Source organism: Hypanus sabinus, chromosome 5, assembly GCF_030144855.1.
Source record: "Hypanus sabinus isolate sHypSab1 chromosome 5, sHypSab1.hap1, whole genome shotgun sequence".
In the NCBI taxonomy this organism is placed as follows: Eukaryota; Metazoa; Chordata; class Chondrichthyes; order Myliobatiformes; family Dasyatidae; genus Hypanus; species Hypanus sabinus.
In genome coordinates, this window is record NC_082710.1 from 113,590,114 (window position 1) to 113,602,737 (window position 12,624).

A 12,624-nucleotide genomic window follows, 5' to 3' on the forward strand; every position below is an offset into this window, starting at 1 on the left:
AATTTGAGAGTCACAGAATAACACAGCATGAAAAAGGGCCTTGTGGCCCAGCTTGCCCAACCAATGGTGCCCACCGAGCTGGTCCTATGTTGGGGCGGCATGGTCGCATAGTGCTTTGCAGTGCCAGCAACCTGGCTTCAATTCCCACTGCTACCTGCAAGGAGTTTGTACGTTCTCCCCGTGACTTTCCTCCAGATGCTCCAGTTTCCCCCCATAGTCCGAAGGCGTACAGATTAGTAGGTTAACTGATCATTGTAAATTGTCCCGTGGTTAAGCTAAAATTAAATCAGAGGATTGGAAGGCAGTGTGGCTTGCAAGCCGGAAGGGCCTATTCTTCCCTGTAGCTCAATAAATAACAAAAATAAATAATCGTTTGGCCCGCATCCCTCTAAACCACATGTGAAGCATCTTGAAAATATCCCATCCAAAGATTAGACATTAGACGCACTGATTGAGTACAAGGATAGTAAATAATTGTGATAGCAGTAGATAACAAAGATATCCACTGAAAATTTATCATATTTCAAGAAAGCACATTGAAGGAAGAAGCAGTCCAGAAGCTTTACTCATAAATTTCTGCTGATTTACTACAGTGAGATAGAAAGCTGCATTAGAAATCCTGATTTTTACCAAGGAGTTTACACACCCTAGAGACTTGGTTAAGATGAGGAAGGCAGAAATTCCAACAGAAGGTTCATGGCTACGTATTTGGTCAGATAAGACAGGAGATACTTATTATTGATATTGCTATATACCCCGAGAGAAAAGCTCTACAAATACTGTTCACCATTTGGAAGATGCTACCAATACGGAGGAAGCCTGCAACTGACAGTTTCTAAGTCACATGAATCTTCCAGAAAGCAGCAGTGAATATCTGCTTTTCATTACAAAAGCTATATGATGCACTCATTATTTTCAGCAGTAATTGTAAGCAGAGAAGTTAGATGGTCCACAAAGCAAAGTATTTGAGGTTGCCATTGTCTGTCTCATAAGCTCATATGTAGAACACAAACCCATTTGTGATTTCAGTTTTTGTGGAGTTTTTACCTCAGTGGTGAAGGTAACGAGGACACCTTTATATTGCCCAAAGTGAATGGAGAATATGAGAGTGGAGGCAGATGAAGACCATAACTCTGAGAAGCATGAGGATTCTACTGAATTTAACAGGCCACCACAATCAGAAATTTAGCTTTGGAAGTTCAAAAGAATTTGGTTCACAAGTGCACAAGAGTTTGGGAGGAAGATCTTGAGTTGGGGATCTTGTCACTGGCTCAGCAGACTACTAGAAGGCTTTGGATTGCAAACAGACAGCAGATTATAAGCTTGTGTATGACTCCACATCAGGCAAAATTGTGGACAATTGAAGAAGTAGAAGATTTTTTATGGTTGAAAAGATAACAGATTCAGGTGCTCTGACGTGAATGGTGAAGTGTTTCTTCTTTACTGCTGCAGCTGCACTTGTCTAGGTAAATGAAGAGCATTCCTTCATTCTCTTGACATCTCCAACAAAAAAGCTGAATAAATTCAAATCAAAATACTTATTTGACTGGCCCAAGTGAATTTCAAGTCAGTGGCAATCCCCAGGAAAAGTGGTGAACTGGTCAATGACAATACAGGATGGGTACCCCTTATCCGAAATTCCAAAATCTGAAAACCTCCAATATCCGATTTTTTTTTTTGAGTGCTATCATGAAGTCACAAATTCCACAAAGTACTGGGAATGTTCTCAGGTGATGCGCAGGTCTCTGTGCACCACAGAGAGTTCTGAGACATGACCCCACATACATAATGAACAGAAGTTAATGAAAATCATAAAGTGAAAAATGAAGGTCTCAAGTATCGCCAGTGTCAGAGCGAACTGTGCCGCTTAACCATATGCTGATCATGAACCAAGTAATGATCTATCAGAGTGAACTGAAAATTGAAAGTAATTATGAACATCCAGCAGGCTAGTTGCAGAAATTTAAGAAAGGTCATGACATTAAATTTTTAAAGTGTTACTGATGAAAATCTAACACCAGAACAAGTTTACAATTCTGGTTGTTTTTATACCTTACATAAAACCTAAAAAAAAAGGCAAAATACAAATCCAGTGCACTGTAATCTTTTAATCAAACCTAGAGATGGTAGCCTGCCGTTGTTTGTTGTTGTTCAGCAGCTGATTCAGGTATTCTCCTCTCCCAGTGCTGTCGTGCTGCTTTTGTTATCCTGAAAGCATTCTATTTTCACTATGATAATGGTACATAATTTTTACTGTGTGATAACAGTCAGCTGTGTGGTAATGTACAGATCCAGTTGGAAATAATTTTACAGTTATATTCCAAAATCCAAAACCCTTCTGGCCCCAAATCGTTTCGTTGAAGGGGTACTCAACCTGGACTACTGATTATCCTTGGTAGGTGGTTAGATTCTGTTAGAAGGGGACATTGCCTCTAGCACTTGCATGGGAAACTTTTACTTACAACAGCCAATGCCTGTATCAACAAGCTCGAGCAGGCAGTATGCAGGTACAGTTATCAGGACTTTTGAATTTACTTTTATAATTTTCCTGCTGGAGGTAGTGACGTTAGATACAAAAAAGAAGCTCTGTTCCCACTGAGGCTAGGAGAAATTACATTATATTCTTGTTTGACCAAATCTACAGAAAGCCTAAATGCAGTTTTAAACTGGACACCTACTGCTCACATTACAAATGCATTCAAATTCTGAATATATTCAATGCCGCACAGACTGCCCGAGTTACAGATGTCCTAATTATGGACAGCCCATACATATGAATCAGCATTTGGGATACAGGTAGGGTGGACTTGCCAGTTGTAGGGCTGCAGCCATCTTCTGTCATGTGGGAGCAACAATACCATTGCACTCAACTAGATAGTTGAGTTAAATACTCTCGTTAACCATACATTGCCCTTGATTGATCTGTTTTATTGCCAGTCAACGACATCGCCAACTGTTCAGTTTATGAAGAGTTCTCAAGAACTGCTCCAACCTGTGAGGATTATTTCACATTTTAGAATTTTCTGTCTTTTTTGTTTTGTTTTTGCTGTCACTGCAACTAAAATAAATAACATATAAAAGATTAAACAGAATTCATTGAACCTTAAATCTATAAGTAATAGATACATTAAATTCAGGTATTAACCATCTTATAAACGGTAAAAAAAATCATTGGAATATTTTCATTAGACAGATTTTCACATTTTTATTCTGTAATAATGTCCATCTCTGTATACAAAATTACTTAAGTGAAAGTAATATTTGCAAAGATCAACAATAACAGTCAAAATATCAAGACCAATGCTTCTTTGGACAACAATATTCTCAACATTCACTATCTAAATGTCTGTTCTGGTTTGGAACTATGTCCCATGGACTCTGATAGAGGAACTCTGCTGCCAGTTGCACAACAGGGCCTCCTTCTGGCCTAGCAGTGTACAGGCTTATGACTTTTTACCACATTCTCAAATACAAGCTACAAAAAAGCTTACAAGCTGTCTTAAAATAGAAAATGGTGAAATATTTTATGAAATTTACCACTAAATTGTTGTGGTTATGTTTCTGCTTCTATTGGACAAGACTTTTCAAATTCTACCCATCTTCCCAAATTAACCTCTGCAAAAACAAGATTGCTAATCGGTTAAAATTGATAACTTTACAAGTTTAAATTGATAATTGTCCCTATATGAAAAGCTTTTTACAAGGCAATAATTTCTTCATTGGACATTCTGTATTATATTAATACTTGACACAGATTCACCATCAAATTCAATAGGAGATCTTGACACTTGGAACTTGACCTAATGCAAATTTAGAAAAAATAGCTAAATAGCTGTTGGAAAAATAATGTATATTGGACTCCAGGTAAGCAAATGGGTGATCCAAATTAAGTCTGAATATCTATGCAGAAGTTCGCATTTTGGATCAACCCGCAAAATCCAAAATACCTGATCTAATCACACCAAAACGGAAACATTTTTTGCATTTTTCTTCCAATTTCCCATATTTTAAATACTGAATAGATTAAATCTATTAGAAGAAGAATCATCTAGTGCCAGCAGAATATTACATTCCTAATGTTTGAATTTAATTTTGGAATCGATGACTTATTAATGGCACATGCTAATTAGCATGTGTAGATTTTATCAATTCTAACACAAACATAAACCAAGGTAACAAGAAGATGATTCAGTTATTCTCAATCATTATCAGTAATACTTCAAGACAAACTCACTCTTTGGCAATTCTGTACAGCATCTTTTTACATGCTAATTGTGTCTCATAGGTATAGTTAGTGAATATAAATGTTTCACATTTGATTTCTAATAACAAGTTCTGTTTTTACAATAGGCACTGACCAACGTATAACAACAGCTACTTCAAGTAAATGCCTGCTCTCTATCATGAGGAAATTACAATATTACTCTAGAAAATCTGAATTCAATAAAACTGTTAAAGGCATTATTGGCATTATGGAAATTCTGGTTGAAAGTCCAAAAGGAGAAAAGAAAATCTCTCTGAATGCTTTATTCAGCTCAGCAGGTAAAGTATGCATTGCTGGGTCTATACTGATTTTGCTACCACTTACAATAGATTATTATACAGTTTGTAAATAAGAGACCTAATGGCCTCAAACTGGGCTGTGGCTAAATTTTTTGTGCCTGTTTATTGACAAACAATGAAACATTGTTTACACTGATTATTTGCCTGGAAAAGGGGCTTTGAAAATAATGATGGTGGGCATTATTATTGGCACATAGTTCAGGGGAAGTGACAAATGACAGCAGGTGACAAAATAAACTATTTGTTACTAACCTTCAGAGTTTGCTGATAGACTTATCTGCTTGCTTTTCACAAAAGGCATCTCATCCTCAGCCACTCCATTATATTTGTAGGAAATTGATCCATTTACACTTTAATTGACCATTAAACTCAGTACATAAAATGAAGACTCATAATTAATAGCATAAGCATCCTTTTTATGTGATCATTGTTAATGTAATGATGATCAACCTCTGTAGCCAAGAGACCAATTTAAAATAAATAATTTTTTGAGGTTTTTAAAATATTTTACAGTATTTTTCATGGTTTAATTCTATTTCTTTTTTCTTTCTCCTTTCATTCCAACCTTTCCTTCCTTCTCTATTTATCTTTTACTAAGAGATTCATGGCGTTCTGTTGTAACATCATCTCTATCCCTGTCCTTGTGCATCATCGGTTTAGGAGTGAGACAGCTGATTGAAATGTTTACTAACTATCAAGAGCCATTGCTGTCCTTTCTCTGATATCATCAGCTGACAGTATGTGGTGATAATGAACAGAAAGGGTATAAGAAAATGCCATAAGAGACAATGGAATCAAATACAACAATGGGCCATCCACCACTATAAATCTCCGCATGTTTCCGTCACTATGGAACTTTGACCCCCACTACTAGGATCTCCCATGATTTCCACACTGAAACCGGTCCAAATAAAAAATCCGGCAGTCATTGTACTACTATCATTGTATAATTGCTTAATACTCTATATCAAAATCTCACTTTTTAAAAGAACTTGATCAACTTATTCAGAAATGTATCTGCTCTATATAATCCATAGGAAATGCCAGCACACTAGAAACAGCCAAAACAAAATCTTTTTTTCTTTCTAAACATTGGCAAGCCTCAATTACAGGAACAACACCTCTAAATCAAAAAGAAACAGCTCCCCAGATCCTCTAGTACCATTAATTAAATACTTATAATTGAAACTCATGATATATGCCCAGTTCTCTATTTACCATCAGGAAACAGCAATACTGTAATTACACCGCCTGGATTGGTACGGGGAAATCACAATGTTTGAGGCACTACAGTGATTTTTCTGAGTTACATTTAATCTGTCACTTTCATCGTACAGATTGAAGGTCAAATTGCGTTTGCGACAAAAATCTCTTGAACAAGTTCATGAATAACTGAATGTTACGTGTAATGAGCAAGAAAGGGAATCTATTCCAGTTTTTAAATGTGTGGATAGTTTCAAATCAAAGGGATGTTTCTGAAGTAAGATTTGTGATTACCTTTGCAATAATCACAATAAAATGTAAAGTAGATGATTGTCTGGAAACTGTAAGTATGCGCCTATCCTTCACATGCACACGTTTACCTGGAGTGCAGCAAATGTCACGGTCATTATATCTGCAATGGCTGTTTCTGTGATTACTAAATAAACTGAGGCATAAAGGTACAGCTAAGACCTCTGTTTACAGAGCACTAAAAAAAATAAAAACAAACTGCATCAAATCAAGCAAAAAGATGTAAATTTAATCATTCCTGATGCAACATCAGTGTTTCACTTTGGGCTTCTCCAAAACTCATTTTTCTGTGTTCAAGTTCACAAACTCAAGCATCATCAAATGCTACTTCAATGACTGCAGCATCTGTGTAATGCATGCCAGTGCAAGATTCTTTTTAGGATTCTCTGATTAACCCATAACCCCATGAGAGTGTAGGGAGACTCGCAGCCCGGAAAGTATCGGTGCATTGGCAATGGCAATCCACACTTGACAGCATTTCTAGCCCTTACTTGCATGACAGGTATCTCTGCATCTGGTCAGTGGCTGCCAAGCAAAGAAGCTCTTTAAGACCTATACACTTCATCGAAGTTCAGCAAAAGCTCTGCAAAATACTCCTGACAGGAAATACGCAGACAGGTCCAACATTAGTCCCTGAGGGTGTGCAAAATGTCCTTCAGTGTATTGTCCAAAGTTTTAATGCAGTTGCCATCAGCACATTTAGTACACCAACTTCAATATCTACACACAAGCCTAAAGCAAAATCAGGAACATTTCTCATTACTCGCTATAAATGATTTTTCTATACTTCCTCTATTTTAATGTTACAAAATGAAGTCATATTTCCTGTCTCACATCTAAATATGCATATACGGAAAACTTTCCTTAGATCCTCAACAGTACAGTCCAATATTTATTGGAACAGCAAGAAGAAAATAAGTAATAGAAAAAGGAAAAGGCCCTTTAGTGTCTCATTCATTCAGAAAATTCACAACCAATCTGATCTTTGACAGCAACACTTACCTGCCCAATCCTCATAAACCTCAGTCACCCTTGACCATAAATATTAATTATTCCACCTACAACAGTTGGATATAATTTGTTTTCTGAGCTCATATTTGGAAAACTATCAACATGATGTATATCCAACTTCAGTGCCAACATTTCAAACGTCTGAATAGATGGTGAATGAAATCCAGTGGAAAGGGAAAGCAGTTTCAAAAGCATTAAGAACATCCTGCCTCTGGAAGCAAGAATGCCACATTAACCAGGGTCCTTCTACAAAAATCTAACAGCTTTGCCTTTTTACAAGATTATAATAAAAATATTACAACGGAAATCTGATCAAAGCCAAAAATAACAAATAGATATGGAAAATAAAGAGTAAGCAATCCTGACAGTACTGCCTCTCTTGCACAAGATATTAGATCTACAGCAGAGAACTTTATCATGTGAGACATAGCAGTAAAATAATTTGAATTGAAAACACAAATGGTTTTCCATTAAAAGAAAGCTGAAATAGTTATTGATCAAAAGGCATCGAGGTTTGATTTACATGACTTAACTTTCAAAGTAAATCATTTAAAATGATAATTCATTTCCAATTCCAGCTCTACCAGCAGGACCATCCCTTTTAATTTAAGCCAGACGCTGGTTTAAATTCTAGGGAAAATTTAATTCTCAGCAATTAAATGCAAATTTGTCTCTGCATTTGTGCATTAAGTATGTTGGATGAAAGGTGGAACTCTTCGGTAACAACAATATGCAAACCACTACCTTATGTCTAAACGTGTATATTTGAAATTCACTGTGGCAGTTATACATTTACTGACCTCTTGAATTTGCTCTGTAAAGTTACACACTTAGTACTTTCACGTACAACTCCACTACTTAACTTTGTTGCCGGTGCATTCTGCACGATTATAAAATAAGTACGGGAAAATAAAATTGTCATAAACTCTCAGAAATTTAATTACCGTTGGTACTTCCTGATAGCCAAAACTTTCTTAATGGCCAATACTCTCTCTGCACATAATGCATCCACAAAGCACAACACAATTTTATATGTGTGACATTATACTGGGGTCTTTTTCAATAAAATTAATTCCAGTTAATTACTAGGCAGTAAGCCTGCATACATACTGAAGTATTAGATTACTGCAGCGATGCCCACGGGTACTGGCAAGAATGCTCCTTATACCATAAGCTCAGTTTTGTTTTCTTTAATCTGAAAGTATGATTCCTTTCCCTAATCCAACAAAGTGAAAAATAAAAGTTGTTGACCAGCAAATACATTCTTCAGCCACATCTTGGTCTGGAAGACTACCTACAGTTGTTAAAAGGTATTGTATCTCCACCTTGTAATTCAAATTTAAACCAGACTTTCCAGTTACTTGGGTCTCACTCGAACCTTCGGGACCTCACGTAGTGAAAGCGGATGTCTTTTACCTCCTCTGCCATATACCGTATTTACTGAGTATGCCCGCAAGAAAACGAATCTCGGGGTTGTATATGGTGACATACATGTACTTTAATAATAGTTATTTCAAACTATGATTCCATAATGAGTAATAGCAACTAAACATTGAACTAAGACAAAGCTCCAACTTGAAATGCACCTTAAAAGCGTCTGGACCATTCCGAGTGCACAAGTTGGCCGTGCTCCCGTGGAGCTGTATTAACGTTTAAAGTGTCCTTACCCGAGATCTCCTGGTAGGGTATGTTGTTGAGGCTGAATCCCTTCGCACCATACGCCTGCCTCACCTCAGAACAGGTCCGAGCCTTCACATCAGCCACAACCGAATCACAAAACAGAGTTAAGATGCAAAGCCCCGCAAGAACAGCAATAATCCAGGACATGGTGTGTGCAGATAGATCTTGAAAATACACTTTAAAAAAAAACCCCAGCCCGAAGCCTGACGAACTCCCTTACAAAGTCCAAACACACTGCTGAGAAGCTGAGGCGATTTCTCCAAGCAGTGGTTGCTGATCTCCAGTATTCCTCCCCCGGCTCTTGGTTACGCTTTTTTGCATATATATTGTCTGCGGATAGCTTTCTTTCTTTTACAAAAAAGCAAGTCCTCTATTTTTCCTTCCCCGACCCAGTGTGGATATTGCAGGACTGGGACCTAAGGCCACCCTCACGAATCCCGTGTGTGTGTGCATGAAATCCCGGTGAGTGTCCGCTCTGTGAAGTTCACTCGGACAGGCTGAGAGTGAGAGAGAGATCACGGAGTGAAAACCCCTCCGCCTCTGGATGCTCTCACATCAGAGGAACATGGTGCTCGACAAAGCCCGGACTGGAATCCTCGTGTGTGATTCGCTGGGGAAGGAAACGCGAACATGTCAAATCCCTAACCACGTCTTCTGCACACAATATATTCTTGTCCGGCAAATCTGTCCTGCAGTAATATTTCACTACAACCGGTTTCGCTTGCTTTCTGGATTTAAAGCGACACTTACGAAGCGTATTTTTAAAGGGGTTTACGGAGGAACTGGTAGTTAGTGTGTAAAGGCAGTTCATGGACTGCTAAAGACCTGCTGCGCTATTTAATGCATGACTGCCCAGCAGCAGCGGCCTGTGAATACAGAGCTGCCGTATCCACCCCACCCCCACTCAGGAGTTGCTGTGGGAGATAATTACAATGTTTATTTTAAAATGTCACCCATTTCTCAAAAGTAAACTGGCAGTGGTTTTGTGACTTTCCATCTCATTTCACATGAAACGAATTAGTTTGAAGTGCAAAATCTACTGCTGTGCCGGCACAGTCAGCAGTCACACTGCGTACCGCAGGATCCCACTAAAAGCAATAGACTGAACGATTGTTGTTAGCTGAGAGGGAAAGCTACAACTGAGAGGACTATCCTCGTACATCTGCTGTCGAATCTTTTTATAATCTTTTGAACTATCAGCAAAGAGAGCACTTCCAAAAATGCAACACTAAAATAACTTTGCGGACATTATCGAGCTATAAACTTTGACTTTCTGACTCGCGAATGAGACTGTGACTACAAGAGTTATGTTGACAGGAGGAATGAGTAGGCACAATGTGTGTGTGTGTGGGGGGGGGGGGGGGTGAAGATGGGAGTCAGGAGAGAAGAAGGCCAAAGGAAAAGTCTTCTCATTACTCCCTTTAGGGAAGGGTAGAGGAGTTTGAAGATGCGCACACAGTGGTCTGTACCCATGAGCACTTCCTCACCATCCCTCTTTTGAATTTTGTGTTGATTTTATTTCTTCTAATTTGTGCTAAGTTTTATATTTTGCACTGTACTGCTACCATGAAACAACAATTTTCACAACATCTAGCAATGATAATAATTCTGATTCTGAAAAAAGTGAGGCAAGAAGTGGGGACATGGAAAGGGTTGGGTGCACAAGTGGGCTGAACTGAAGGAGAAGCAGAGCACTTGTGTGAAAAAGAAGCGTGTGTCACAGTTGGAAGGATGAGTGGAAGGCTGGGATGAAAAATGAGCGGTGGGAAGATTAAGAGGAGAAAGGAATAATGAGATAGAGATGATGGTGAGTGAGAAAGGAAGAAGGTTGAAGTAAAGGAGGTAGGAAGAAGAAAGGGGTCAGAAAAGGAAATGGAGAGAAAAAAGAGAGAGGTGGAGGAGGAGATGGAAAAGACAAAGAAGAAGGTTGGTGGGTTGGGGATTGGGAATGTTGCCTCAGGGCCAAAGTGAGAGATGGGAGAAGTTGGAAAGAAGAAGGATGGTGGGATAGGGATTAGGAGTGTTGCCTCAGAGTCATAGTGTGGACAGTGAATTCAACCATATCTTTAATTTCCAATTACTGGGCGGAATGTGATAGAGACTTTAAACCTTCACCGCATCTATCTCATTTCTGTCTTCCCTATCTTTCATTCTGTATCCCTATCATTCCTGATTTTGTTTTTTCTCTCTCTCTCTTTCTCTATCCTGTCTATACCCATCTTAATCCTTCCCTTTCATCATCTCATTTCTTCCATTCATTTCTTTTGACTTCACTCTATTCACACTCCCTCCATTTCCTCCTTTCTTATCTCCAATAATTTATCCTCTCTTTCTAATCCCTCTACTCCTCCTTCTCTCATTCCTATCTTCTCATTTCCACTTCACTCTCTCCTTCTACCCCTCTGTTCCTCTCTTCCTTTCTCTCTCTTTCTCTTCCAATCCCTTCCCTCACATGCATTTTCAGTGATTAAGGGAGGCCTTGATGGTCTAAATAATGGAGGTAGCTGAGAGATTTGGTAGGGAAAACTAAGATAGACTGGGTGCAACAGGGAGACCCATGGAGCCCAGTTTCCAAGACAATATTCCAGGTTACATATAGTCTGGAGAAGGTATCTCTGAAAACTTCTGTGCGGTTTTGCTTCTAGTAAAGCACTGTTCCACTCATCTTCACACACTATCTTGTTCACAGTGCAATGTACCACTTCTTGCTTCTCTAGCTTGAACACATTGGTTACTAACATGAAACTGCATATCTGTTTCCCAACATCAATGCTCTCCGTTGCTTGCACCACATCTGCACATGTGGCACCATCCTGAAATGTGCCAAACATGCCTCAGTTTCCTTGAAGACTTTCAAGTGACTGCCACAAAATTCCAAAAGTAGTCAGTCAACCAAAAATATAGCCAGCTTGTAATTATGAATATGAGTGGCAATGTTATCTCAATATTGATAGATTTGAGAATATTATCTCAATATTGATACATGTGACAATATTATCTCAATATTGATACACATGTCAATATTATCTCAATTTTGATACACGTGACAGCATTATCTCAATATTGATACATGTGCCAATATTATCTCAATATTGATACATGTGCCAATATTATCTTAATATTGATACTCATGTCAATATTATCTTAATATTGATACAAGTGACAATATTATCTCAATATTGATACATGAGACAATATTATCTGAAGGGCTCTCCCAGGATTTCAAGTCAAGTCACTTCTTATTGTCATTTCAACCATAACTGCTGGTACAGTACACAGTAAAAATGAGACAACGTTTTTCAGGACCATGGTGCTACATGACACAGTAGAAAAACTAGACTGAACTACATAAAAAACAACACAGAGAGAAAAAAAAACAACTACACTAGACTACAGACCTACCCAGGACTGCATAAAGTGCACAAAACAGTGCAGGTATTACAATAAATAATAAACAGGACAGTAGGGCAGTAAGGTGTCAGCCCAGGCTTTGGGTATTGAGGAGTCTGATAGCCTGGGGGAAGAAACTGTTACGTAGTCTGGTCGTGAGCCTGAATGCTTCGGTGCCTTTTCCCAGACAGCAGGAGAGAGTTGAGTTTGTATGAGGGGTGCCTGGGGTCTTTCGTAATGCTGTTTGCTTTGCGGATGCAGCGTGTAGTGTAAAATTTCCGTGATGGTGGGAAGAGAGACCCCGATGATCTTCTCAGCTGACCTCACTATCCGCTGCAGGGTCTTGCGATCCAAGATGGTGCAATTTCTGAACCAGGCAGTGATGCAGCTGCTCAGGATGCTCTCAATACAACCCTTGTAGAATGTGATGAGGATGGGGGGTGGGAGATGGACTTTTCTCAGCGTTTG

The 12,624-nt window shown here is 38.7% G+C and overlaps 1 protein-coding gene across 1 annotated transcript in view; it reads right to left on the minus strand.

The window, feature by feature from the left end:
* The window catches only part of LOC132394339 (glypican-6-like), a 763,171-nt gene extending 753,732 nt beyond the window's left edge, over positions 1 to 9,439 (minus strand). Inside the window, exon 1 of the mRNA XM_059970365.1 lies at positions 8,754 to 9,439. Coding sequence (XP_059826348.1) covers positions 8,754 to 8,913 — 160 coding nt within the window. The 5' untranslated portion in view covers positions 8,914 to 9,439. The remainder of the gene's footprint in view (positions 1 to 8,753) is intronic.
* Between the last annotated feature and the right edge of the window lie 3,185 nt (positions 9,440 to 12,624).